At 41.8% G+C, this 26,805-nt stretch overlaps 1 protein-coding gene across 1 annotated transcript in view; it reads right to left on the bottom strand.

The window, feature by feature from the left end:
- Positions 1-26,805, bottom strand: part of LOC131792717 (uncharacterized) — a 93,015-nt gene that overhangs the window by 61,907 nt on the left and 4,303 nt on the right. Inside the window, exons 7-42 of the mRNA XM_066162338.1 lie at positions 25,774-25,800; positions 24,835-25,398; positions 24,226-24,294; positions 23,728-23,757; positions 22,606-23,229; positions 22,121-22,150; positions 20,920-21,549; positions 20,541-20,591; positions 19,733-20,296; positions 19,362-19,403; positions 18,381-19,007; positions 17,992-18,033; positions 16,935-17,573; positions 16,497-16,526; positions 15,213-15,779; positions 14,097-14,732; positions 13,828-13,878; positions 13,167-13,709; positions 12,000-12,668; positions 11,452-11,499; positions 10,411-10,980; positions 10,170-10,187; positions 9,331-9,966; positions 8,936-8,986; positions 7,855-8,403; positions 6,869-7,537; positions 6,718-6,747; positions 5,974-6,205; positions 5,476-5,813; positions 4,960-4,980; positions 3,748-4,377; positions 3,201-3,230; positions 2,334-2,969; positions 1,699-1,725; positions 1,364-1,393; positions 477-1,040 (exon numbers count right to left, since the gene is read on the bottom strand). Coding sequence (XP_066018435.1) covers positions 477-1,040; positions 1,364-1,393; positions 1,699-1,725; positions 2,334-2,969; positions 3,201-3,230; positions 3,748-4,377; positions 4,960-4,980; positions 5,476-5,813; positions 5,974-6,205; positions 6,718-6,747; positions 6,869-7,537; positions 7,855-8,403; positions 8,936-8,986; positions 9,331-9,966; positions 10,170-10,187; positions 10,411-10,980; positions 11,452-11,499; positions 12,000-12,668; positions 13,167-13,709; positions 13,828-13,878; positions 14,097-14,732; positions 15,213-15,779; positions 16,497-16,526; positions 16,935-17,573; positions 17,992-18,033; positions 18,381-19,007; positions 19,362-19,403; positions 19,733-20,296; positions 20,541-20,591; positions 20,920-21,549; positions 22,121-22,150; positions 22,606-23,229; positions 23,728-23,757; positions 24,226-24,294; positions 24,835-25,398; positions 25,774-25,800 — 11,514 coding nt within the window. The remainder of the gene's footprint in view (positions 1-476; positions 1,041-1,363; positions 1,394-1,698; positions 1,726-2,333; positions 2,970-3,200; positions 3,231-3,747; positions 4,378-4,959; positions 4,981-5,475; positions 5,814-5,973; positions 6,206-6,717; positions 6,748-6,868; positions 7,538-7,854; positions 8,404-8,935; positions 8,987-9,330; positions 9,967-10,169; positions 10,188-10,410; positions 10,981-11,451; positions 11,500-11,999; positions 12,669-13,166; positions 13,710-13,827; positions 13,879-14,096; positions 14,733-15,212; positions 15,780-16,496; positions 16,527-16,934; positions 17,574-17,991; positions 18,034-18,380; positions 19,008-19,361; positions 19,404-19,732; positions 20,297-20,540; positions 20,592-20,919; positions 21,550-22,120; positions 22,151-22,605; positions 23,230-23,727; positions 23,758-24,225; positions 24,295-24,834; positions 25,399-25,773; positions 25,801-26,805) is intronic.

The following is a 26,805-nucleotide window of genomic DNA, read 5'->3' as shown; positions in this document are numbered from 1 at the left end:
AATTGCCTTGAGACAAATAAGAGAGAAAAGCCATATTTTGTTGCTAAATCATGCCGTGGAACGGTTATTGTTCTATGTTTCCCACTCTTCCCCCCTCGAAGGTCGAAAAGACATTCCTATGCAGAATAACTATACAACCAGTCTTGTGTGGGTGATTCCAGGGCCCAGTTGTTCAAAAGAAGGTTAAGTCTTAACCCAGAGTTAAGTCAGCCTAACCTTGGGGTAAAATTTGAGTCGCATTATTCGAAAGTAGGTTAACACTAACCTCAGGTTAGTTTAACCCGTCTTTGAACAGCCCGGCCAAGATGTTGTTGAACCCAACCCTAGCCACGATTTAAGCCCTTACGCGGGAGGTTCATTAAAAGTTTCATTTAAAGGAGTTAATTAACGAAAGGGTCCTAAGTTCTAATGCCATTTACTTTAATGAAACGATCAGATCCTGGCATAGAAGATAAGTAATGATCTTCTCTACTCACCAACTTTCTGCCGTTGGCACACTTGCTTCTTTAAAGCCAATATGATTGTCATTAGCATGCTAAATGATGTAGTCACTACATGCTTCCGATCCGTAGCTATCTGGTATAATTGTCTACGCCTGTAGTTCTTTCCAACACCCACTGCGAAAACTTCAGTACCAGTCGCCTTCAAGCGACTGGCAGCAGGACCGACACGGTCTTGTGAAATACCATCAGTGATCAACACCAGCACTTGCTTTCTTTTGCGAGGAGTTCGTTGTTTGAAAAGGTAGTTTTGTGTAAATTCTAAAGCATTTCCGATGCGCGTGCCCCCTCGAGGATAACGCACCTGATCGATCGCTCGGAGGATTTGAACTTTGGACGAATAACGTCGGAACCCGAAAATTGGGATCGGTCGAGAAGAGAATAATACGAAACCGATTCGTGATTTCCCTCGAGACACTTCAAAGAAGCTGACCAACGATTTAATGAGGTTTAGTATGCGACCAAAGTTTCCTTTCCCTTGGAACTCGATACTTCCAGATCCATCGACCAGGAACCCGAGGTCTACAGCAATCTTACACACTATATAACACACAAAAGAAAGACACAAGCCATTACTTTTTACGCCCAATATCCACGGTGTGGCAATTTCTCACATGGTACCGTGCGATAACCAGGTTTAAAAATTTCTTGCGAGTTCAAAAAATCGCACACTGTATAAATCTTTACGCTAACGCTGGGCAAAGACGAGCAACGACGACTTCATAGATGAAACAATCACTATTACTCATAAATAATAAATAATAAGCAAAACTTAATTCGTACTAAAAAATACATCGACAATAAATACAATAATAAATTATCTATAATTGTAATGAGAGTAAAAAATTACGATTTTGACTTACTTTCCGGTAGGGGACGTGTCGGAGATGTTACTGAAAGAAAAAATGACACCAGTGATTAACATTAAAATGCAATATTCAAGATAACGTGCCTCAGACTACTTCCATCTTAAACTAAAATAAACAAAATCTTACAAAGATGCCGCATTAAAGGAAGAAATTCTTGTAACCTCCAAAAAGGTGACATTTTGGTAGATTTTATCAGCGGAGGCAAAAGAAGTCTCTTCTGAAGTTAAAAAATTTTAGTAATTCTCAGGATTTGAAGTGCTTGAAAAATATCTTTCACGGTGAATACCTAGAGCTAACATATTTATTTTTAAGCATTGAAACATACTTACTTGAAGGCGTTGGCTTAGAAATTGGCCCTAAATGTGAGTGAGAAAGAAAGGGAATTAGGTCTGTTCAAAAAATAATATGCCGGAAATCAAGTACAGTGGTAAGGCTTATTCGTAAAAGCAACGATGCGGTTGTTTCGCGAAGTTAAAAGGGCCTTCATGTAAAATCTCATCTCACTTTCGATTTATATTAGCAAGTGTTAATAATTCTCTCTCGAATATTTTCTAGGAAAGACTTGACAAAGGTGTCCTCCCCAAAATAAAAGTTTCCACAATAGATAAGGATCTTACACGTTAAGCTTTATTATGAATAACCTGTAGGCTAATTAAAGTTGTGTTTTGTTATAAAAGATAAGTTTACTGCTTATCGTAATTATGCACATACAATGTTGCTCAAATGATTTTTAGCATCATGAGTGTGCTGACTCAACCCGTTATTGACTCACCAAATAATTGGCGTTCGAAAGTAACAAAACCACTGTGGTACATCGTTTGTATCGCGATATTAATTCATTATCAATTGTAAAGACTACCCGTAAAGACTTCCCTGGATTATCCCCTTTGAGTAATGAACTCCAACGAGTACGTTTCGTTCAATGTAACTTTTTAAAACGAGACAAAAAAGTACAGAAACTTACATTTCTTGAAACACCGCTTCCGTGCTCCACGTATCTGTTTCGCGTTTAAAGCAATACTGTAGACTTGGAGACAGGAAATTCTACCACGAAAAGCCCTTTTATCGCCAATTCGTGCACCCATCCTGATTGGATAATTCGTGGCCAGCTCGAAACGCCCGATGCTCTGTCGCGCTACAGGTTTCGAGTCCAGCCATAATGTAGCGACTCCAGTGTTGTAATCGTAAGTGGCTCCAATGTAGTTCCAAGCTCTATAACGCGGTTTTGTAGAGTAGGTCGCAACTGAAGATGTTCGCCCTCTTGAACGTTTCACAAAACGGACGAAAAGCACCCTGGGTCCAACCATCCACAGATGAACTCCGAAACCACGTCGATCGTAGTTAAAGATAGGCCCAGACCGCCCGTTGTGGTAAATCCACGCCAAAATGGTTATAGAACGCCTGGTATCGAGCTTGCCATTGTTTGGGAATTCGATATAACTGTTTGACGAGCCGAAAAACTGAGTTGATCCCTTTGAATTTCCGTCGGGGCCTGGTGCTGGACGGACATGTGACGGGATACCGGGCGGGTTGTTACGAGTGATATCTTTAGTTTTAGTCTCCCCATCCAGGGTAAATATAGCGACAAGAGGGGGTAACTCTGAAAGACAGAAAATCACGCACGTATATCACACAGGATCCATACCTTAGCTCGAATAAATCATGCCTTCAAAACAATTAGCAAAAGAAAAAGGCTAAAAATGTTCAAGTGGTCATCTTTTCAGGAGGACAAAATTTTTAACCCAAAGTTTAATGTGTTGCAGATTTATAACATTCGTTTTACAAAGTCCAAGTATTAACTTGTGTGACATAAATAAAAACCAACACTCACCTGGAAGAGGCGGCTCAGGTGGGGGGGCACCTAAGATCGAAAATCACATAGTGGCAATTAATACAAACTCATCGAATCAGTTTTAAGAGTGGAATATTGCAGGGGTTTACGCTTAGCTGACAGATAAGTCTTCGGTTGAGGGTTGCATCCACAACTGACTCTAATAATTGCCACACGAGGGCCCAAAATTTCATTATGGGAAAATGTAGATCATGACATATCGATAAATACTATGTATCTATGAGCGTGTCTCAAAACTGAGCTTTAAAAATAATTAACTTGAGCAAAAGAACCCCCATGTTCGCATTCGCTCTCGCCGGAGTTGGTATAGCTCAATGATAACGGGCGGTAAAACTCTTTTCTTTTTGGAAATACACGTAGTGAGGACAACTTTTGACTTTTTTTAACTATTTTATTACGAAAAATTCTGATGATTGATTTATACTTTTATCCTATAAGAAACTTGTAGTGTAACTCACACTAAAAATTCCAAATGAAAAGATATTTTAAACGAATTTTCAGTTCAATCAAATCCACTGGTGCTCACCTCTGAAACAAACATTGCGTCGCTTGTTCATCTGAGGTCCAGTCAGTGCCACATCAAACACCTGCATACAAGCAATCCGACCACGGAAACGAGTCCTAGATCCTGGTCTGCTTCCCATAATCGCAGGATAATTGGTAGCGAGCCTCAAACCTCTTCCGATATTTCTCTGTGCAATTGGCGTTGACTCGCGCCAGAGGGTAGCTAGCCCAGTCTTACAGTCATAAGTTGCAGCAATATAGTTCCACATCCTCGGGCGAATACCTTGTGCCCTCAGAATGAACGACCTACGACCAGAGCGCCGAACGAATTTCACATACAAGGTATTCCTCCTGAGGATCCAGAAGCTTACTCCCGAACCTCTTGGGTTGTAGTGGAATATAGGACCGCCTTTCTCAGGGTGGACCCAAGCTAGTAAGGTTATCGAGTTCCTGGTATCAATGCCACCATTGTTAGGGAAGTAGATGTAGCTACCGCGCCGACCGGTGAAATAGAAGGATCCCCGTGGGAACTTGTCTGGTCCAGAAGCCAGACGTACCTGACTGGGACGCCCGGGTTTATTTTTCCTAGGGCCGATGTCTCGTCCTTGGGTTCTACTGTTGAGGGGATACAGTGCAACGGCACGAGGTGGTCCTGTAAATTAGATATACTTTACTTTTAATATTCAGCATAGTTTTCTTAAAACAAAACCATTATCACACTCGCCACTTAGAACAAAGACATTTATCTCATAAAGCATCTGAAAACTAACGAAAAAATAAATAACGAAGAAAACAGCCAGAAGCGCGGGAAAACGCAGGTAACTAGATTGTTATGGGTTTTAGCTTTGCTTGTCGCTGATTGAGATGCTGGGGCGAGTTTTCTGAGCCAATCACAGAGCAAATCAAGACAAATCAAATGAAAGTTTTGAATACTTCCGACTCTTCGTTGAAAATGGCTCTATAAATTAATTAATTGCAGGGTTTAGTTAACCGCCTTTTCATATAACCTTACTTCTCTTGGACAGATATTGTTATAATCACAGTCTGGGCCTTTAAGTTTTATCATTAGTCACTAAACATTACTCTGGTTACTTCCTGCAATTTGAAATTTCTCCATTTTGCTCTTGGGCTTGAAACTAAAAGAATTGATTGAACTTGTTTTTGGGAGAGGTTTTATTGCACTGCTTAAACAGCTTCGTCACGGCAACTCTGGCAGCTATTATGATACACTTACTCGTCGGCGTTGGTACGGTCGCTGCAAAAGAAAAATAATTTACAATAAGCCGACTTATCATGACGGATAATCATAAATACACAAAAATTCAAACAAAAACAGCCAACACGAAAATACAAAAAGCCGAATGAAGAGAGACAAGATATTATCCTCCTTATTCTCTGAAGTAAGTTTTGTTCTCAAGGAGTTACGTGTTCCACACTATTCATCCCTTACGACCAGGATTGAAATTCAATTGGATAAATTTCCGTATCTCTCGAAGTTTTCATAATTTGCGTCGATTTATTTTAATCTTCTATATTTCTTAGATGACTTTTTCAATGTTCCATAGAAAATTTTCTTTCTCTTTAATTTGTAATATCCGTTGTCTGCGTATTTCAGTCGTGAACATACAAGTTATGCATGACAGAAAAACTTGACTTCACTCACTGTGGAAACTCGCATCGAAGATACCATCGGCTTAAGTTTCAATAACTTAATAAATATTAGACGAGTACTACACGATGATAAACTCACGTTTAGGCGTTGGTCGTGTAGGGCGACACACTTTCTCTTTGATGGCCTGAATAACTTTTCCAAGCCGACTAAATCCAGCCGCAAAAACATTACGAGGGCTTGATGCAATCATCTGTAGCTGACTTCTGCTGAATCGCGAGCCGATTCCAAGGGCGAATAGCTCTACTCCCTCTCGCTTAAGGCGTGAGGCAGGTCCTCGAACACCATCCGAGGAAACACCATCAGATAAGATAAGCAGGGTGCGTTTACGCCCTTGTACGGCGCGCCTTCGGAACAGCACACGGCGGACATATCTGAGAGCTCGTCCAATAAAACTTCCCCGTCCTCTCGGCAGATATCTGGCAAGAATAACAGAAATGTAAATCGCAGCATTTATATTTCCGCCAGGAAACGTTACGTTTTTATTGGATAGAGGAAAACGAGTTTAGGGCGCAGAACAAAGTTTCGTCCAGTCGAAATACGAAAAAATAGGCAACATGACACCAGTCCTAGACAAACCTTATACGGTTGATGGCTCTGACAATATGCGCTCTTGAGCCATATCTGTTGAATCCAAACATGAGTCTCGGTCGAGAGGAGAACAGCATCACACCTACGCGTGTTTGTCGCGTGGACAGAGGGAAGAAGCTGACCAAAGATCTCACGAAGTCAATGACTTTTCTGAAGTTCCTTCGCCCGACGCTGCTGGAACCATCGACAAGAATACCAAGATCCACACGAGATCTGCAAACTAACATAGAAAATGATTAATTTGTAGTTTCACCTGTAACTGATTGCCCCATAACACTCTGAAATATATAAAACCCCTCGCTGGTAGCTAAAGGGCATTAATTTTCCCTAGCCCTTTCTTTGTGCTTTGTTGGCGACGACTGATCCAAATCCATACCGCCTGAAAACCAAGTGATCCAACCGAAAAACCACCGAAACCCCTAAAAAGTCTCCTGATGGAGTTTGAAAAATAAGAGTTAAAGTTTCATGTTTAGGAAACAGGCAGTTCAAGGGGAATGGAGTCGCCCTCCGCACTAAACTCTTTTGTTACAACTCCATAGTAGACTAATACACATTAATTTTCATGTTTGCTGAAAGTAATTACGCTCCTGCTATCAGAAACAATAATGCGCAGTTATGCGATATTCATTAACAACCATGAATCGCCGAGCAAATTAAAATAGATTTTCATAAAGTTTTTTAAAAATTATACTATGGAGAAAATCTAAAAATGTAAAAATATGTGACGGATACCTGGACTTGGAGTGGGCGGGGGTTGTGGAACTAGAATGAAAAAGAGAAATTCAGAGTTACATAAGTAAAATAATGAAATACACTTGTAAGAAAAGAAGTTGGAATAATTCAATAAAATGTACCAAATCTCTTAATTGCTGGTAACACTTACTTGGTCGAAAGCATTTCTTTTTTAAGGCGATGATCTGAGGTCGCGTGAGTGCCACGTTGAACAGTTGCAGACACGCGATTCGTCCACGAAACACATGACGAGAGCGAGGCTTACGACCGATCATTATGGGATAATTGGTGGCCAGCCCACTTGGGAATCGGCCAACATTTCTTTGAACAATCGGGTAGCCGTTACACCAGAGAGTCGCCAAACCGGTGCGGTGGTTGTAACTAGCTGCAACGTAGTTCCATGTCCTGGGTTTGAGCCCGCGACCAATCAAAGCTTTCACTCTGCGGCCCGTCCTACTCCTTGGCATAAGCCGAAAGTAGAGTTGAGTGAGACGGGTTGCCCACAGATGGACTCCCCATCCTTTGGGATTGAAATGAATCAAAGGTCCTGGAGATTCAGGATACACCCAGAGTATCATCGTCAGCGAGTACCGTGTGTCAAGGCAACCATTGTTCGGGAGAACGGCATAGCTTACTCTCGTTCTTCCCCTAATTCGAGTTCTTCCTGGGAAGTAGTAAGCTCCCTTCGGGTGTCCGTCAGGTCCCTGGATGTAGGAAACACCTACAAGTCGTGCGGGAGGGTTCTTATATTGACTGATGTCACTGCCTCGTACTGCACTTGTGAAGGGATACGTGGCTACAGCTCCTCTAGAAATGATGACTAGAAGAAAAGTGAAATGAATTAATATATCTACGCTTAATTGCTATTGATTGATTTTCTCTCGTTCTATCCCAACTCTGCAAAGTGGTGTCATTCCAATGCTTCAATATTGACAAGTTAAATTGAACACTATGACTTCAATTGTTCCATTCTATTTGAAGGTTGAAGACAGTCGATGTCTGTCTGTCTGTCTGTCTGTCTGTCTATCGGTCGGCCTGCCGGTTGGTTGGTCGGTCAGTCAGCCAGTCAGTCAGTTAGCAAATAGAGTACTATGACGAAAAGGTCTCAATTGTAACTCCAAAATTATGAAGTCTTACCTGGGGAGTGGCACATCCTGTCCTTGATGGTTCTCACGATAGTCAATAAGCTCCGTGCATTCTTAACAAACACGTGGAACCGGTCTGTAGCGATTTTCCTCAAGTATCGCACACTAACCCGACCAAGGCCGACTGTGTACACTTCAATACCGGCAGCGTGCAAGATTCTTGCCGGACGCACCACATTGTCACGTGTTTCACGAGCAGTTACCAGTACGAGTACTCTTCTCCTGCCGCATGTGGGTTTGCCTCGGAACATATGTCTCTTAACATACATCAGGGCTCGAGCTGTATTTCTTCGCCTTCCACGCAACAAACTCAACTTTTTAAGCTCTCGGTACACTTGCGCTCTACTGTACGATTTGCCAAAGCGGAAAACCAGCCGCTGGCTTGAAGCGAAAATGGTTAGAGCTACTCTAGTTCGCGATCTCTGGACATCAAATCGCCTGACCATTTCCTTTACGTATTCGATAATGCGCCGGAAAGTGACGGATCCAGTTCGGCGAGAGCCATCGATAAGGAATCCCAGGTCGATGCGGGCTTTGCAAACTTAAAATCAAAACAAAATATTTGTAAAATGTCAGTTTACTTTGAGCACGGTTGGAACAACTGTAGCACATCTCGTGACGAACTTAGTAACAAAGGAACTTTTTAAGCCAACCTATTAAAAGCGTTTTCTGGAACCACTGAAATCAATGTAATCCATATCAATCATTATACCGTGATAAGAACAAATTGATAAATAAATGAACAGATAAAACACATTAGGAAAAAAAGCAAAAGTATAAGGAACGAAGGATCTTTCAGAGCACGACACCTTAACGCAGAACTACAGGGATACTCCATGATTTTTCTCTGAGGTGAAAGAGTCTTGGTAACAATTTGTTACTTAAATCATTTTGCAATTCCAAAGAGAAACCTGAGCGTTCGAGCACAAAGTCTTCGAATGAGAGTTAAGAACGGAATCATTTGTTTTGCTTAAACAACTCAGTAACCACGCCACGAACGGGAGTCACAAGGCGCGGTTCTGAAGTAATTGCTTCTCTACTCTTACAGAAGAACAAAAAACATTTTCAATTACCTCTCGGAGGCGGAGTTGTTGGTTTGGTGACCGGCGTCGTTGGCTTAGGAACTTGAAATAAAATTAATACACAATTTTATGTAAATATAATTTGTTTTAATACCTTAAGATCTACAATGACTAGTAGTCGGGCGTAGGCGGTGCTTTCTTTAACCTAACATAGATTCGGCCAACTGGTTGGTTTCCAGTAAAGCTTGCATCGAGAGAAGAAAATATTAGCGAAGCGACTTCAAAGTTTCAAACGCAAAAAGCGGAAGGCTACCGACACTGTCAAAAAGTTGGTTGGCAAACAATGCAATAGTAGACTTCTTCTTCCGCAGTTCAATTGAAACAATTCCCAGCCTAAGAGGAGAGGACTCAAAATCAGACCTGAGAATGCAGTTCATCAACATTACCTGGCAAAAAGCACTTCCTTTTAGCTTCAAAGATCTGTTTTCTTGTCAGCGCGACGCTGTAAAGCTGTAAGCAGAAGATCCTTCCTTTGAAATAGTTGCGACTTCTCCTGATGGCTCCCAGTCTGATAGGATAGTTTGTGGAGAGACGCACTCTACCCAAACGCCGTCTTGCTACCGGCTGAGAATTCAACCACAGCGTAGCAATACCAGATCGTTCGTCATAAGTAGCACCAACATAATTCCAAGCTCGGTACTTTAACCGATTGCTTCTCAAGGGGCGAGTTGTGCGTCCGTCGCGGTGCATAAAACGAAGAAATAGCTGCCGATAACTCGTCATCCACAGATGAACGCCGTAGCCATTCGGATTGTAGTTTACAATTGGTCCCTTGCGGCCATTATGGTACACCCAGATTAAGAAAGTTATGGAATACCTCGCGTCCAGTTTCCCACGGTTGGGGATTTCCACGTAGCTGTTAGGTCTTCCGTAAAATTCCGTAGAGCCGTCCGTACGACCATCAGGGCCTTGTCCATATTTCACACCGATAATTCGTGCGCTCGGATTTCTTCCTCGACTGATGTCTCGACCCGCTCGCACACGATCGAATGGGTAAACAGCCATAGTACTTGGGAGACGAACTGAAGTTAAGACGAACACCTTTCAGAAACACTAATTTCGTGTATAGTTGAAGAGAGGTAAACGAATCGAAATCTTTCTTTGAAAAGATTGAATTGAAATTTCGAGAGAATTTAAAAGTAAAAACAAAACTTAAAGTAATTTTCATTTCTTCATATAACCTCAAATGATATACGGCATTTAAATCGAGCAACAGCTGACCTACCTCTTGGGGGTGTTGGTACTGCAAAAAAGCAAAGGAAGGGAAAATCAGATAACATGAGAAGTAAATATATTTTAAATTAAGTAAGGTTCAATTATCACCTTATCTTTTACGTTGTATGGGCACAGGATTAATTTCAAAGATGGAATAACTTGAATTTTAGTGTGCAAGCAGGCTAAGAAATTGAATTGGACATACACTTTTTTCAATTGAAAATATTGGTCTTTACAAGAGCAATGCTTACTTGGAGTGGGCACTGGCTTCTGGCAGGCTTTGCTTTTAATCTTCTGTATAACTTTCCCGAGCGATCTAAAAGACGCCGTAAATATGTGATTGTTATCGGTAGCAATCTGCCGTAACTGAGATATTCTATATCCTCGTCCGATGCCAAGAACGAAGATCTCACATCCTGCAACACGAAGATGACGCGCCGGTCCACTTACACGGTCCTGGGAGATGCCATCGGTAAGCACGACTGTCACCCTCTTTCTATTAGACGCTGGTCTTCCTGGGTACAAATACCGTCGGGCAAATGACAAAGCTTTTCCAATGTAGGTACCTCCTCGGGGATACCTTAGGTTCTCTATAGCTCTCAAGATGGCCGCCCTCGTATAGTATTTATTAAACCTGAAGATAGGTATAGCTCGGCGAGTGTAGAGGATCACACCAACATGAGTATCTCGGCGAGAGATTGGAAAGAAGCTCACAAAAGACTTGATAAAGTTTAACATACGGGCAAAGTTTCCTCGGCCGTAACGTTCAATACTGGAGGAACCGTCGATAAGGAAGCCCAGATCAATAGGTACGGCACAAACTAAAGAACGAAAAAAAAAGATAAATTAGGGGCAACTAAAAACAGGCAGATACCAGAGAGACTGTCTAATTGTTATGTTAAAGTTTTCTCACTATTTTGATTGATGGAGTCCATTGAAAGGCGCCCGAAATGAATTGTTCATTATGTGTTTTGATAAACCCGATCTTTCTGGGTGGACGAACGGGTTTAAATACGCCACGTGTACACTGCTTAAAAATACAAACAGAAAGGTTTTGAAGAGACTCAGATTAAAGTAATATTTTGCCTCAACATTTCTGGCCAATTGAAATTATTTGAAATTCCATCACAATAAAAGGCTTTAAAATTCAGCAAACCAGAAGCTCTTTCAAGATTTCACCTGGCAAAACCATAACGAAGAAAAGACGCTTAAAATAGTCAAGTATTACCAAAATTCTAGGTTGGGTACATCTCTGGCCTTTCGGAAAATAACGACAAAGCTGTACAACAAACCTGGTCGAGGAGTTGATGGTTTCTGAGTTGGTGCGGTGGGTACAACCACTGGAAAGTTTAAAGAAACATTATATTTTAGAATTCTCAAAAACTAGTAGACACCTTTACACCTTAAAAAGGTCGCTTGAACGAGAGCTATAGCATTCGGCTGACAAATCATCATTTGACGCTGTTGATTGCTTACGCTCAGGTTGTTAGGAGGTGAATCACGATCACTGAAGGGAGCTTTTTTATAAACTACTCTCATCTGCAGGATTACACCATATTATCGACAATTGTTTTTACACCAATTCGGTTCAAAGTATTTACTAAACATCAATGTCTACCAAGACACCTCGTGCGATATGACTTATGGCGACAACAAACCGTCGTCGTGGAAATCGTTTCCAAATACTCGAGTTCAACAGTATTCCACGATCATAGATAATCATTTTCGAGGTAACTTCACAGCTGAGTTCAAAGACTCTTGTACAAAAGGTGACGTGATAGATGGTTCATGTTTATCATTGCGCTTTTGAACGCAATTAGACTGTAATTTCTTCTCCTACCTGGTCTAAAGCACTGCTTTCTCCTAGCGATAATCTGTGCTCTCGTCATAGCCACATTATAAATTTGCAAACACGCAATACGTCCACGAAATATGCGACGATCTCCAGGCCGCTGACCAATGACTATGGGGTAGTTCGTGGCTACGCCCAAAGGAAACTTTCCGATATTCCTCTGAGACACAGGAAGCCCATTCAGCCAAAGCGTTAAAAGTCCTGTGCGGTGGTCATAAGTAGCACTGATATAGTTCCAACTGTAAGGCTTCAAGCTCTGGGTGGTCAGTGGTTTAACATTATGCCGCGAGCCCTTTCTAGGCATTAAGCGTAAGTAGAGCTCGTTTGGATGAGTGAGCCACAAGTGAAGGCCCCATCCCTTCGGATTGTAGTGCACAATGGGACCGGGCTTCTCCGGGTAAATCCAGGCAATTATCGTAATAGAGTAACGAGTGTCCAGACATCCGTTGTTTGGGATCAGAGCATAGCTGCCTCTTAATCGTCCTCTTTGTCTTCGCATCCCTGGGAAAAATAAAGCTCCCTGCGGATGTCCATCTGGGCCTTGAATGAATGAAACGCCAACAAGCTGTGCTGTTGGATTCCTGAACCTACTGACGTCACGTCCGCCAGAGGTGCTTGTAAATGGATAGAAACCGACTGCACCACCGGAAACAATAACTAAAAAATGGGAAAAAAAAAGCGTTGTTAAAGGCGAAACTCACGGGGCGACAACGTGTTAGGAACAAGTCGTAAAGACAAACAGTTTCGAATAATTTAGGACATTTTTAGACAAAATTTCTGTCTCCGAAAAATAAATTTGTCTCCGTCACAGATTGCAAATATTCAAAATCTGCTCGATGATGTGCGCGGCGATAAAAGAAGTAGCACTGACTTTTATTAGGAATAGTGTCCATGAGAGAGAACTGTGGAGTTACCGTGTGTTTCCCAGCATTATAGTATTTATGAATTATTTTCGACGGCCATATTTCTGCCACACATATCTCTTGAATTTTCTATTCGCAGACACTCGATGAAACGCAGTGGAGCAGAGAATGTGCAATGCATGACATAACGAAAAACCGATTCTCACTGCTGAGACAAAGTAAAATATTTAGCTACCTGCTTTGCTAAGTTTTAAAAATGCGGAAATTGTTTGACTACCAGAATCCTACTGACCTGTCGAACTGCATATTTTATCTTTGATAATCCTACTTAATGACACCAACTGCCTCGCACCAACTTTAAAAATATGACTTGAGATTGTGGCAACACGAAGCAACGATTGTCTCCTCACTCTTCCAATACCAACAGCGTATAATTCTACACCCGAGGAAAATAATCCTCTCGCAGGCCTTGTGACATCATCGCGGGACTCTCCAGTTGCCAGAACAACAAGAACCCTTCTTCGCCCGCAGCGTGGTCTACCTCTAAATAGGTAGCGAGCTGTGTAAGTCAAGGCTCTTCCAAGGTATCTGCCAGTGCGACCGATGAGTCGGATCTGATCAATCAGTCTGCTTATTTGACTTGGATTGTAATTTCTTCTAAATCCCAAGAGGAGCCTAACTCTTGAGGTGTACAGTACAATGCCAATTCTAGCTTTCAGCCTGGAAACTTCAAATAACCTGACTGTGTCCTTTAAGAATCTCAGGATGACACGGGAGCTGTACCTGACGCGAGACGCATCCACCAGGAAGCCGAGATCGATACGCTGCCTGCAAACTAACAGAGAAATAATAGATGCTTAGGGAAAAGCATTTGAAAATCATCTTCAGTTTTCTTAAACTTTGAAAATTGTTAAAATAAGCATGATGAACATATTCTATCATGTTAGGCCTACCACGTGGCGCTGGTTTTGGACGAGGACCAGGAGGAGGAGTAGGAGACGGAACTGCAAGAGAAGAGTTATCTGTTAATACCTTCGTGATCATAAAAAAGTTATCTTTAAGTCCCATGTACATGAGCTGTGTCATAAACTGAAACCTGTGTACCAGCATACATATACAACTTTCTTATTCAGATTGTCATCAACGAAAGCTCAATGTACAAACCTTAACCTTTGTTATTTATTATTTAGAAGCATTTAAACAGAACGCGGTCAGCACAAACCTGGTAGAAAGCATCTCCGTTTAGCCGCGAAGATCTGTTTCTGGCTGAGTGCAGCACTGTATACCTGCGCGCAAAAGAGTCGTCCTCGGAAATAGCGCCTGTCACCTTCCCGTGCTCCGAGTCTCACGGGATAATTTGTCGACAACTTTATTCGCCCTAAACGTCTAATTCCGACGGGTACTGAGTTGATGTAAAGCGTCGCCACGCCCGTTCTGCCATCGTACTTTGCACCGACGTAATTCCACGCCTTGTATTTCATTCTTCCAGTGGTGATCGGTGACGTGAATTTCCCTGAGCGTCGCACAAAGCGCGCGAAAAGTTGGCGCCGCCCTGTCATCCAGACGTGCACGCCAAAGCCTCGTGGATTGTAATTGAATATGGGTCCTGATATCCCTGCGTGGTACACCCAGATGAGAATAGTTATTGAGTATCTTGTGTCCAGCTTTCCCGTGTTAGGAATTTCGACGTAGCTGTTCCGTCGTCCATAGAAACGTAAGGATCCATCACGACGGCCGTCCGGACCTTGAGCCGTGCCTACGCCCATTAGAGTGGCCGAGGGATTTTTAGTTCGGCTGATGTCTTTACCCCGCCTCGGACCGTCCATAGGGTACACGACTACAGAATCTGGAATATAAACTGCAAGATAATTGTAACAGAAAATAAATTCCAAAGTCAGAGGAAAATCTTCTCGTCTTAGTATCAAATTTGCTGTGACACGACCTAAGTGACTTCAGTGTTAGCGGATCGGAATCACTGTAACAAAATTTCAACTGGTAGCAACAATAAAAAGAAGATTATGATATAGCTCGTTTAAGAGCTGGTTTGAAATGATACATACTTCTAGTTGGTGTAGGCTTCATTGGCCCTCCTGAAAAGGAAGAAAAGATATTTAATACTCCGCCCTGATAAACGCCCTTGTGCCATATCAAGCTAAACTTGAATAAGTCTTCCCTTTCCTTCAACAGCAAGGGTTTTTATGAACTTATATCTCTGTTAGCCTGCGAGTACTCTTCTCTTATTTTCTTTACTTCTCGCAGGAAATTCCTATACATTTTCTGAACTTGTGTCTTTGTTTCTCATCCCAGAGACATATCAGTACAACATTCATGTACTAACCTGTAGGTTGGACAAGCTGACAGATTTTGGACCTTATCATCTTTGATAAAGCAGCCAACCCTCTGAACGATACAACAGAAACATGGTTCCTGTCTGTGGCAATCTGCAACAACTGTCGTCTCTTCAGCGCTCTTCCGATACCAACGACAAAAACCTCAACGCCTTTAGCCTTCAACAGCGACGCCTGACGCCCGACGCGGTCCTGTGATATACCATCCGTGAGCATGATCAAGACGCGCTTGCGATTCCGTTGCCTACGTCTGCCAAATAAGAATCTCCTGGTGTAAGCCAAAGCCTTGCCGATGTAAGTCTTTCCACGAGGGTACCTAATGCTGTCAATAGCCTGTTGCACGTGCGTGATGGTGTTCAGCTGGCCAAATCTGAACAGTGGAAAAGGATTGGTGGAGAAGAGCACTGCACCCACACGCGACTGTGTTCTTGAGACGGGCAGCGTGACCACAATGGATTTTACGAAGCGAAGCATAAGCCTAAAGTTTCCTCGACCGTGATATTCGATACTTCCAGAGCCATCAATTAAGAAACCAAGGTCTACAACTGTTCTACAGACTGAGAAAGCAAAGTAACGAGTAAAATAAGTCAGTCCGCCCCTTGGTCAAATCCTAATTGAAGGTTACGGGTCAAGTAACGGTCACAGTCACCCACCCACTAAGACAAGGCCGTCCTATTTATTAGTTTTACTGGAGCTTCTTCTGAACGTTCTACAAGAGCTACAGGAAGCAGTTCTGGTCACAGTTATCTCATTCACTGTTGCTACTGGATGGGGATGAACCATCTAAAATTCCCTGATAAGCTTTTGACTACGTCATAGATACCAGTCAGGGGTGGAACTTGAGAAGAGAACTTCCTCGAACGAAGCTTAGACACAACAATTATTGGGCCCACTTATTTGTCACTGCCCAAAGAAAAAGGTCAGAACATTGCCAAAGGACTTTCTTTGAAATCTTAAGATAAAAAAAATTCACATTTAGGACTGGCGTTCAGAAAGTAAGGAATCACGTGGATAGCCAAAAGTAGGCGCAAACGCTCATTCGTCAAATCTAAAAGAAACTTTCAAGGTTGGCCGACATATGACAAATTTTCATAAGAACGGACCATTGCCTGGTCGAGGAGGTGATCAAGGTATTCAATACCCCTTTTCTATAAGGTTCTTTTGAGGATTTTTGTTTAATTGGATATTATCAGAATTACTTTTGCCGTAGTCGTTGCCTCCCCCCCCAAAAAAAAAACAAAAAACAAAAAAAAACACACTTTCATAAATCGTACCTGGTGGGGGAGGTGTTGGTGGCGGTTGTCCTGTTGATAGAGAAAGAGAAAGTGTGATTTGATTTAATGGCGAGCTAATGTAAGCTATGAAACATAACTAAATTGCTGTGCAAGAAGTAGTTGGAAACTGCTCTTAAGGTACGATTAAGTTGAACGTATCCATTCGTTTGGTACACAAGGTCGTTTCGTGGTTGCGCATCAAAAATGTACGTCACGTAAACAAAACTTATCTAACGCTGGTAATATTGTTTTTGAACATAAGAAAACTTACTTATTTAAAACATACCTGACATGGATAACACATTTTAGTAGTATGGGTACGAGACGAATCAACCGACCGGGTACAAAGGGTCCTAGCTGGGTATGAATCGACTTGGTACGAAACGACTCTTATAAGAACAGATATTTTACAATTAATGAAAGTTTAGCCAGGCTTACGTTTGAAACATCTCCTTGCAGCATTTATGACTTGCTTTCGCGTAAGCGCCACGCTGTAAACCTGAACACAAGATACCCTGCCACGGAAGTACCGACGATCGCCAATTTTTGCACCCATACGCACGGGTCGGTTTGTCGCCAGACGAATTTTCCCGATGTTAGACCGAACAACTGGTCGATTATTCACCCACAGTGTGGCCATTCCTGTGTTTCCATCGAAAGATGCACCAACGAAATTCCACGCTTTGTATCGCACGTTGTTGCCATGGGTTACGAGCGGTGTGGTGAAGCGACCACCCCGTCTGACAAACCGGGCAAAGAACTGTCGTGGTTTTGTCATCCATAGATGCACGCCCCAACCCGGACCACGATTAAAGTTAAAGATCGGACCAGCATAACCCAAGTGCAAGACCCAGGCCAACACTGTTATGGAATTCTTTGCGTCTAGCTTTCCAGTATTCGGGAACTCCACGTAGCTGTTTCGATTCCCAAAGAATTCGGTAGCTGTGTTCGGCCACCCGTCAGGACCTGGTCCTGTTCTCACACCAACAAGGGTACCAGTGGGGTTTCGGTTTCCGCTGACGTCACGCCCTTGGTATTGTTCGTCGAGGGGGTAGATGGCAACAATGCGTGGGAGACCTGAGTTGAAGCCAGTGTAAAATAGTAAGTGGACGTACTGATTACAATTTTGCTACTTGGAGACAAATAAGGTCCATATTTCTGAGGGATAAGGCGATCAAAATCCGGCGCGCACACAGCTGACACTTGAAAACTATCGAAAAGCTGCAAGCACGATACTCAAACTGCGTAACTGAACTAGACACCGTAACAAACTAGGACATTTTCGTTTTTACATTTGGAGACAAAAATTGCAAATGGTGTATAATCACGTTCCACTGCGAACTACAATGTCCCACCCATTTCAAAGGTACTGATTACAATGACACATTTTCCCCTAGAGCGGAGGCACCAAGTTCAAACCCCAAACGGCAGTTGTGACTCACCAAGCTGTTTCTTTCAACTTAGAAAACGTAAATATGTAGAAATTATTCAGAACATTTTTTTAACGTACCTGGCGTTGGTTTCGGTGTCACAGGTCCTAAAAAAGAAATGGACAATTGTTAAAGGTACAAGATCTTTAAGTAAGTCAGCAGAAGTATGCATGCAAACGGCCCCGACGAAGCGCTGAGTTCTAAATCGGTGTCTTAAGTATCTATCGACTTCACACCATTTGAACTGTGTGCAGCAAACTTGGTTGAAAATGTATTCACTGAGTATCAGTTGAAGATACGAAAAATGTACCAGAAAAAATTTTCAGTGCGGATCGAAACAGGCGTAGTGAATTATAAGTTTCCTGCCGCTTGTTAAATGATTTGTACTTTTCTAGAGGACTTCACGACGCGAATCGTTTACACTAGTGATGTCAGATAAAATATACCAACTTACTTGCGCGGAAGCAAAATCTCTTGAGCCTCCTTATCTGATAAGAGTTAAGTGCAAGATTGTAAATATGAAGACACGAGATGCGACCTCTGAAATGTCTAGGGTCACCGGGCCTTCGTCCTGAAATAGCTGGGTAATTTGTGGCCAGTCGAATCCTCCCGATATTTCGTTGAGTGATTGGAATAGCATCCAACCACAAGGTTGCCAAGCCAGTTTTCTGATCGTAAGTAGCAGCAATGTAGTTCCACACTCGGGAACGTATTCTCCTAGAGATCTTGAACGATTTTCTCCGGTTGCGAGTCACAAACTCCGCACGGATTACCCTACGGCTAATCATACGGAGATTGACACCGATACCCCTGGGATAGTAATGGAATATCGGTCCAGCACTTTCTGGGTAGAGCCACAGAAGGATGGTGATTGAGTTATGTGTATCCAACCGTCCGGTATTTGGGAAGTAAATAAAGCTGTTGGCAAATCCTTGCAGTTGGTAAGAACCAGCTGGAAGCCCGTCAGGTCCGTTCTTAGAAACGACATTGACAAGTCTTGCAGGCGGATTTTTAAAGGGGCCTTTGTCTTTTCCACGTTCTATGCCATTTAATGGGTATACGCCCATAGCCGGGGGTGGCTCTGTTGGAATGAAAACAAACGTAATCGGATTATTAAGCCAATAGTATAATTAAAAGTAATAATGAGTGTGATATTTTTCACAAATCACATTAGTTTGCCTCTGTCAATGACAATGCCACGTAAAAATCATAATATTAACAAAGAGGGAATATAGAGTCAGTGTGTAATGGCTGGTTTACCCCAGTAAAAAAAATAGAAAACATGGGCAACCCCCCCCCTCTCCCATCTGCAAATTACAAGACGTACAAACACTGGTCTAGTAGGACTAAGTTCCAACCACATCTACGCAAGTAGTGAATTGTTGGAAATAATTAGTTACCCGAGGGAAACTGTCACATAATAACATTTTCTTACCAATCTTTGGTGATGGTTTTTTTGTCCCATATGGGCCAGGCTCTGCAATCAAAGAAAACATGAAACGTCAGTACAACAGTAAATTCTATTGAAACATGATGTAGCTACAACGTTACAAACTTCATTCCTCTCTTTCTCTTTTGAAGAGATGCACATCAAAAGAACTGGATTTTTGAGGCTATTCATCGTCTTAGATCATCAATAAAACGAATTCCAAATTTGCAGGTTGTGTAAAATTTTTAGCGGTTGAGAACTTGCACGTTTGCGCCAATATATAAAAGTCTTCAAAGGTTAAAGATCTGTATAACTGTGATTCTTAGTTGCCGTTCGTAATATGAATTACATCGAGGATTGTTGAATTTTTTACTTACTCCTTGTTGGTGTCGGTTTTGGAGTAGCTGCACATATCTTTGCCACAAGTTTTGGCAGGTTGGTTGTAATTCTCAATCTCACACCAGTGAACACGTGGTGACGGTCATTCGCTATGGTAGACAAAGAGGTCATGCTGGTCCTGCCACCCATTCCAACCGCGAATATCTCGACCCCAGCTTGCCTGAGCATCTCGGCAGGCCGCGCGACACCATCGGAGGATCTACTACCAGTGACAACTACAAGGACTCTGGCTCGAGAAGACGACCGTGACCCAGTATACAAATATCTCTTAGCAAAGCGCAACGCGCGTCCTGTATACGATCGTCCGCGAGGAAAGCCGATCTTTTTCACTGCCTTTAACAAATCGTATTTGCGCGAGAAGGTACGGAAATTAGATACCGGAATTGGAGTGTTTGAATACGCAATAATACCGACACGAGTATAGATCCTAGAAATGTCAAAATATCTGATGATCAATTGTGCGAGGTAAAGGACTTGGCTGAATCTATACCGACTGCCACTGCCGTCAAGTAGGATACCAAGATCAATACGAGATCTGCAAGCTAAATAAAGATTATAAAGTATAAAATTTAATTCATTTTATAGTCACAACATGATACTTTTTTCCATCACCAGGGTCACCATTTTCCGATTAAAGCCAATTCTAAATTTATCGCACATTTTCAGGATACAAAAAAGCTTTACATAAATATAAATTGTTTAATTTAAGTATAAAGAGAAGTTGGACGGTTTAAAAAACTCTTAGATTTAAATAGGAGCATAACGGGTTTAAAAGCTACAACTTACTTCTTCCCCGAAGGGGTGGTGCCGGTGTTGGTGGTGCAGGAGTGGGGAAAGCTAAAAAATGCAATAATACGAAAAGAAGGAACAGTTATGTCAAACAAATTTGCCTCTAAATTAAATAACAAACAACAAGAAGGAACACGTTAACCAAATGAAAACAAAGGGGGCTCCGCCCTTTACACCCTTACACCAGTATCAATTTTCTCCACACTATTTTCTGTACATTTTCCATGGTATTGAAATGGAGAATTTGTTTAGAAGTCGAGAACTCCTCTTGTTGATACTCTAACGACCTTAACGTGTGATTCGGGAGGTAAATTTAAAGAATAATTTATATGCTAAACACTTTTTGGGGTCAAAGAGTTAAAAGAATTATACTCACCTTTAAAGCAAAGTTTCTTGGCGATCCTGATGAGTCGTAATGAGAGAGCTGCATCATAAACCTGCATACACGTTATCCAACCACGAAAATTGCGATTATCTCGTATTTTTGCACCCATCCTAGCAGGATAGTTTGTCGATAAACGTATTCGACCAATAGCCTTAGTAGCGACTCTTTTGTCGTTGACATACAATGCTGCAACACCTGTGGTCTGATCGTACGTGCAACCAACAAAACTCCAAGATCTGCGCCTAAGGATTCGACTGATCAGCGGCGGTGTCATAGCTCGCGTGCGCCGCACGAAACGTGCAAATAGTCTTCCTGCACGTGTAACCCAAAAATGGACGCCAAACCCCCTGGGATCGTAGTTGAAGATAGGTCCCGCACCCCCATGGGGGTTGATCCATGCTAAGAGAGTGATGGAGTTCTGGGTGTCAAGTGGTCCCGTGTTGGGGAACTCAATAAAACTGTTAGGCTTTCCTGAAAAACTGTACGAGCCACCACGTCGTCCATCGGGGCCGGGCGCTGGTTTAACGTTGAATAATTTTCCCGGCGGATTCCTCTTGGGACCAACGTCATAACCTCTGTAACTCACCGTCAAGGGGTAGAAGGCAACAGCATCCGGGAGTCCTATTAAGGGAGGCCAGGTTTATATGTCATGTTGGCGTAGTGACGTGTAAACTAATAATATTAGATAAACACCAATGGAATAAAGAGTGAGCTTTCGCGCGAAACATGACATCTTCACACGTGAAGATAACATGTTATTTTATCACGCGAAGATAAGATGTTATCTCAACACGTCAAAAGATCAATGTTGCTCTGGTTACAGCGCATGGTTCTACTTCAAAAAAAAAAAAAGCGAAATGAGTTAGTATTTCATTGATGTTTATATCATAAATAGAATATTACAAGGCCGCTTATAGATTTTCCTTCTCGCGTTAAAAAATAATTCACTCGTTCGTTTTGCGCATTCGTGAAATATTTTTCATCACTCGAGGAGAAATTTCGTATCTCCGTACGGCCAGGTAATATCATCTATGTAAGAGGTTATCGTACTGGTGTCGTGGCTTTTTAAAGCTTTAGAAGTTGTATGCGCGTTCACACACTGTAATTAGTTAATACATATACGTGAGTAATGGAAGGGAAATGAGAAGAGGTTTGCGATATAATAGATGAAATATTCCATCTAACCACTTACTTTGAGGTGGCTTGGGCCTCTGTGTTGGACCTAAGAATGACAATAAATTTCAAATATCAGTGTTACGTCAATTTTGCCCAGCTAACCTGTAGAGCAGGCGTAATTTTGGCGAGCGAGTGCTTAGTATTTTCCAAGCGAAAATTATGGCCACCATCTTTGATTTTAACAGCAGCGGAAGGCTGGGGAGAACAAGAACATTTTACCGAGGGGCGGGAGTGAGGGAGTGAATATTTTCCCCTACCCCCACCGTCCACTCTGACTCCTATTCAAACATGGCCGCTCGGATACACTATTGGGAGCTTTTAACGTTAACTCGCCTTACTAAGACAACTGCACTGCAGGCTACTACCTCGCCTAAAAGAGGAGCCCTAGTTGGCTTCTTTTTGCCACCCATCATTCTCTTCGAAATATTTCCAAAGGTACGTGGCTCTGCGCGTAGTAGCGCCGCTATGATATAAATAAATGCAATAAGAAATGTTACTCACGTGCTCGGAAGCAAACCCTTTCAGCTCTTTTTATTTCAGGACCAGACAAGGGTACACTGTACACTTGCATACAAGAGATCCTTCCACGGAAGTACCGCAAGTCACGCGGCAATGCACCCATTCTTACGGGTCGATTGGTAGCTAGACGAATGCGACCAATGAACAGAGACTTAACAGGTTGAGAGTCTCGCCATAGCGTTGCAATTCCTGTCCTTTCGTCATACGACGCTCCAACGTAATTCCACCTTCCAGGTCTCAATGTGCGACTGATCAACTGCCGGGTTGGTCTCCCTGTGCGGCGGACAAATCGCACGAACAGAGTATTCGGTCTGACGACCCAGAAGCGAACTCCTCCCGGAGAAAAATGAAATATTGGTCCAGAACCTTCAGGGTAGACCCAGGCGAGGAGAGTCAGGGAGTATCTAGAATCGAGTTTTCCCTTGTTGGGGAAATCTATATAACTGGTTTTTCTTCCGTAGAAATAATAGGAACCATCAGGCAGCCCATCAGGGCCAGGTGCGGGACGTACGTTGTGTAACTTTCCCTCGGGGTTCTGGCTAGAGCTGATGTCTTTACCTCTTGTTTTTCTACTGAGTGGGTAAAACGCAACGATACGGGGGAACCCTGAAAATTTGAAACAAATTCGATAAATAAAAACATTATACAATCGTAGCATAATTATTAAAATGAACAGTTTATTTTTGTTGCATGGTATACATCATGAAGAGGCCCTTTTGCCGTAAATTTCATAGTTACTATATTAAAGATTCTCGTGTGCTATAAGGAGCAAGACATTTCCTGACCTGAAAGAACTGGGGTAATGTCGAAAGGAATGCATTTAAAATGTCAGTGCGTTTGCAAGCTGTAAGCCTTACGAATTAAAATTCTTTGATTAGTAATGGGAATCGCATGAACGTGAATGTAGTTCCTGACTTATAGGTACAAGATTTGTTTAAAGATTTTTATAAACTATGGGCGACAAAACAACTTAACTAACACTTAATTATATAGCGTTTGTAGATCGCGTCCCTTGGTTTAGATACCGTTACATAATGTATTTTCCCGCGCATCTCATTTAAATCTTTAACAATGAGTTTCCATTACCGGAAAAACTACACTTACGTGTTCTTTTAGTTGGCTTTGTAGTCGGTTCTGAAAGCAAAAGAAAGATGGTACGAGAACGGGTCACTTTAACACAAAACTACACTTTCACCATACACATGACTAACTCGTCGCTTTTCTGCATTTTCTTGTGTTTTGAGTCCAGTCCACTTTAATTTCAAAAACCAATATTGCGGTATGCCGCAACATTATTTTTGTGAATGGGCTAAAAATCGAGCGGCCCAGCCTCTGTTTTCAAATGGTTTAAAAAAAATCATAACGAGTAAACAGAACCACGATTACTATCATAAGGCGTCCGTGAGGATTCAGAGTAAAAAACGAACAAACTTCCTGCGGCGCAGGAAAATCTGTGATCGAGTGACGAGCGACGAGTGTGCATCTGTTGGTCGACAGAGTGCCTGGATTTTCTATACCAATCACGGAGTGGTAAACCAAAGATTGAAAAAGCCCGGATTACTTGCGGCACTCGAAATTTTAAATATTAAAGTTACCACTTACTTATTGGGGGTCTGGTGATGGGACAGAGGCAGACACGATGCTTCGCTGGTAAAAGATTTCCACCAGTGCCTGAAAATAAATAAGACGAGTTGGATTGCTTGCGTGAACTAAAACTAAAAGTCACTTCCTATCGCATGTTTAAACAAGGTTGATAACTTGGAGTATGTCAAGCCACAGCGGTTGTCATTTTTAAGGATAAGCAGCGAGGTGGACTAGGAATGAGGTGAGAGAAACGACATAATAAAGTAAACTTTTTCGTGGTCAGATTTTTGGTTAAAATGGCTGCTTCTTACATAAATCGCCCGATACAGTCACATATTAAAGTACACCTTTTCTGTGTTCAGATTTTTCGCTTAAATGGCTGCTTCTCACAAAAATCACCTATACACCCACATAACCTCGAGTAAGTGCTATGGAAATTAATATCAATTTTAGATCATTTCATTTCCCATTTCTTTGTATTTAAAAGATTTTCATATCCTGTGTGAAATTGTAGATATTCACAGTCATAGATCCAAGTCCGTAAAAACTTAGGAGAGGGAATTGAAGTACCAAGGATTCGAAATAATACGATTTCATTTTATTTAAAAAAAAGAAAAAGTTACGCACCTAAGCAAATTGCGTTCCTGAGTTCGTTAACTACGATTCCCAAATGAGTCCAGTCCGCAGTAAAGATGTGATTCCTCCGTGGAGGAGAAGCCATAATGTCTAACTGACGACCATTAATGTACCGTCCCACCCCTAGACAATAAATCCTTACACCACGGGCCTTTAAAGCGTTTGAAGGTCCTGCAACGTCATCCATTGAACTTCCATCGGTTATGACCACTACTACCTTAGTGGTCCTTGAACGTCTGGTGTTCTTACGGAACATCTGGTTTTGCGCCATCAATAAAGCCCTACCAATACGACTCCCTGATTTGGGGTAATGGACCCCCTTGTTAAGCCTGTTGAAGATAGCGCCGTTGTTTGTGTAGCTGTTAAAGCCGAAAAGCTTATACGGCTTGGTACCAAACACGATGGCTCCCACGCGCGTGTTTGTTCGGGAGACTGAAAAACCGAGGATAACATTACGGACGAAGTCGATCAACCGTCGGAAGTTTCCGATGCCATAACGTTCCACGCTTGCTGAGCCGTCGATCAAAAATGCAAGATCTATGGCAGTTCTGCATGCTGTTGGAACAGAAAAAAGAGCAATAAAATTGTTTGATGCATATTGGCAGAGAAAATGTAATGATAAACTAGGGCTTATTCATCTACCGTTTTCAAATAAAATGTGACCACTTCTAATTAATAATTTGTTGAACTTCAATTTCGTTGCCAACGAGGAACAAAGTTTGGGTCTTTGAGGGATATATATTTTTTAGTAATTAAATCTTAAAATAATTTAAGGGATCTTGCCCAGGTATGGAAAAATATGTGGATACAAATAATATTAGTAAAAACAAGTGATATAAACCAGGCTGAACTTTACAATGAGTTACATTTGGGAGAGGAGGGGAGGGGGAGTCGTCAGCTAAGATATAACAATGATACAATTTTACTTACTCATTGGCGCTGTTGGCTTTAAGGTTGCTGAAAGAAAATAGAGTTTAATAGTACTTGGTGAGAGTCGGATTCAGTGCAAGACTAAGGAGCATGATCATTACAGACGACTTGACATATTGTGGCAATGTTCATTACATCCGTAAGCTATTCATACCTCTGGAGCTGAATGGCCTATATTATAGACTTTGCTATATTTTCTCATTTCACTACACACGCGAGAAGGTTGGAAAAAAAACTAATGATATTAACACGGTGGTTAAAATGTAAACTGCAATCTAACGTTCTCTCTCATACTTTTCGTGACATGGGTGTCAATCTGGATTAGAAATAACAGTATACATATCATCTACAGTGATTCAAATGATAATACATGTACAGGTTTAACTTCTTTCTACAAAGCAAAGCTATCATACTTCGTTCAAACCGGTGTGGAAAAATTTTTAAAGCTAATCCGTCATGCGTAACAAACACTGAAAGATTGCGTTACTGAAGGTCGTAACTATATTTGCTTAAGAGAGAGAGAGAGACAAACGAGTGTAATTAAAAATATATATATAAAAAAACACGGGGTCTTAGTCGTTTGACTTTCGATAACCTGTAGTACATGACTTTGAAGCATAAGCTAATTCATGAAAACCCCAAAATTGTAATAATATGCTTAGAACGTGCGCGACAACACAGCACGGCAGTTCAGAAACAAACGAGTCGCCATTGTGAACAATTCTAATTTCACAATAATCTTACAAAATCGCTCCTTCAGATACCAGATTTCCTATATAATAAATGGCATATTAATTTCATTTCAAGGAAGTATCGAGCGGACCATCAGATAATTCAATCAAACAACTTGAATAAACGATTCACAAAGGTTACACAAGCTCAATCGATCCGCAATGTCAACAACATCGACATGAACAAACGAAAATACCTGCAGTTTTTCAGAGCTATTCTTGAAGAATACATCTTGAATACTGAGATAAATTTGGGTCGAAACAAAACGGTTGATCGTATCGTCGATAAACTTAGGAACAT

Source organism: Pocillopora verrucosa, chromosome 2 (assembly GCF_036669915.1).
Source record: "Pocillopora verrucosa isolate sample1 chromosome 2, ASM3666991v2, whole genome shotgun sequence".
In the NCBI taxonomy this organism is placed as follows: Eukaryota; Metazoa; Cnidaria; class Anthozoa; order Scleractinia; family Pocilloporidae; genus Pocillopora; species Pocillopora verrucosa.
This window is presented reverse-complemented; position numbering and strand designations above follow the sequence as displayed.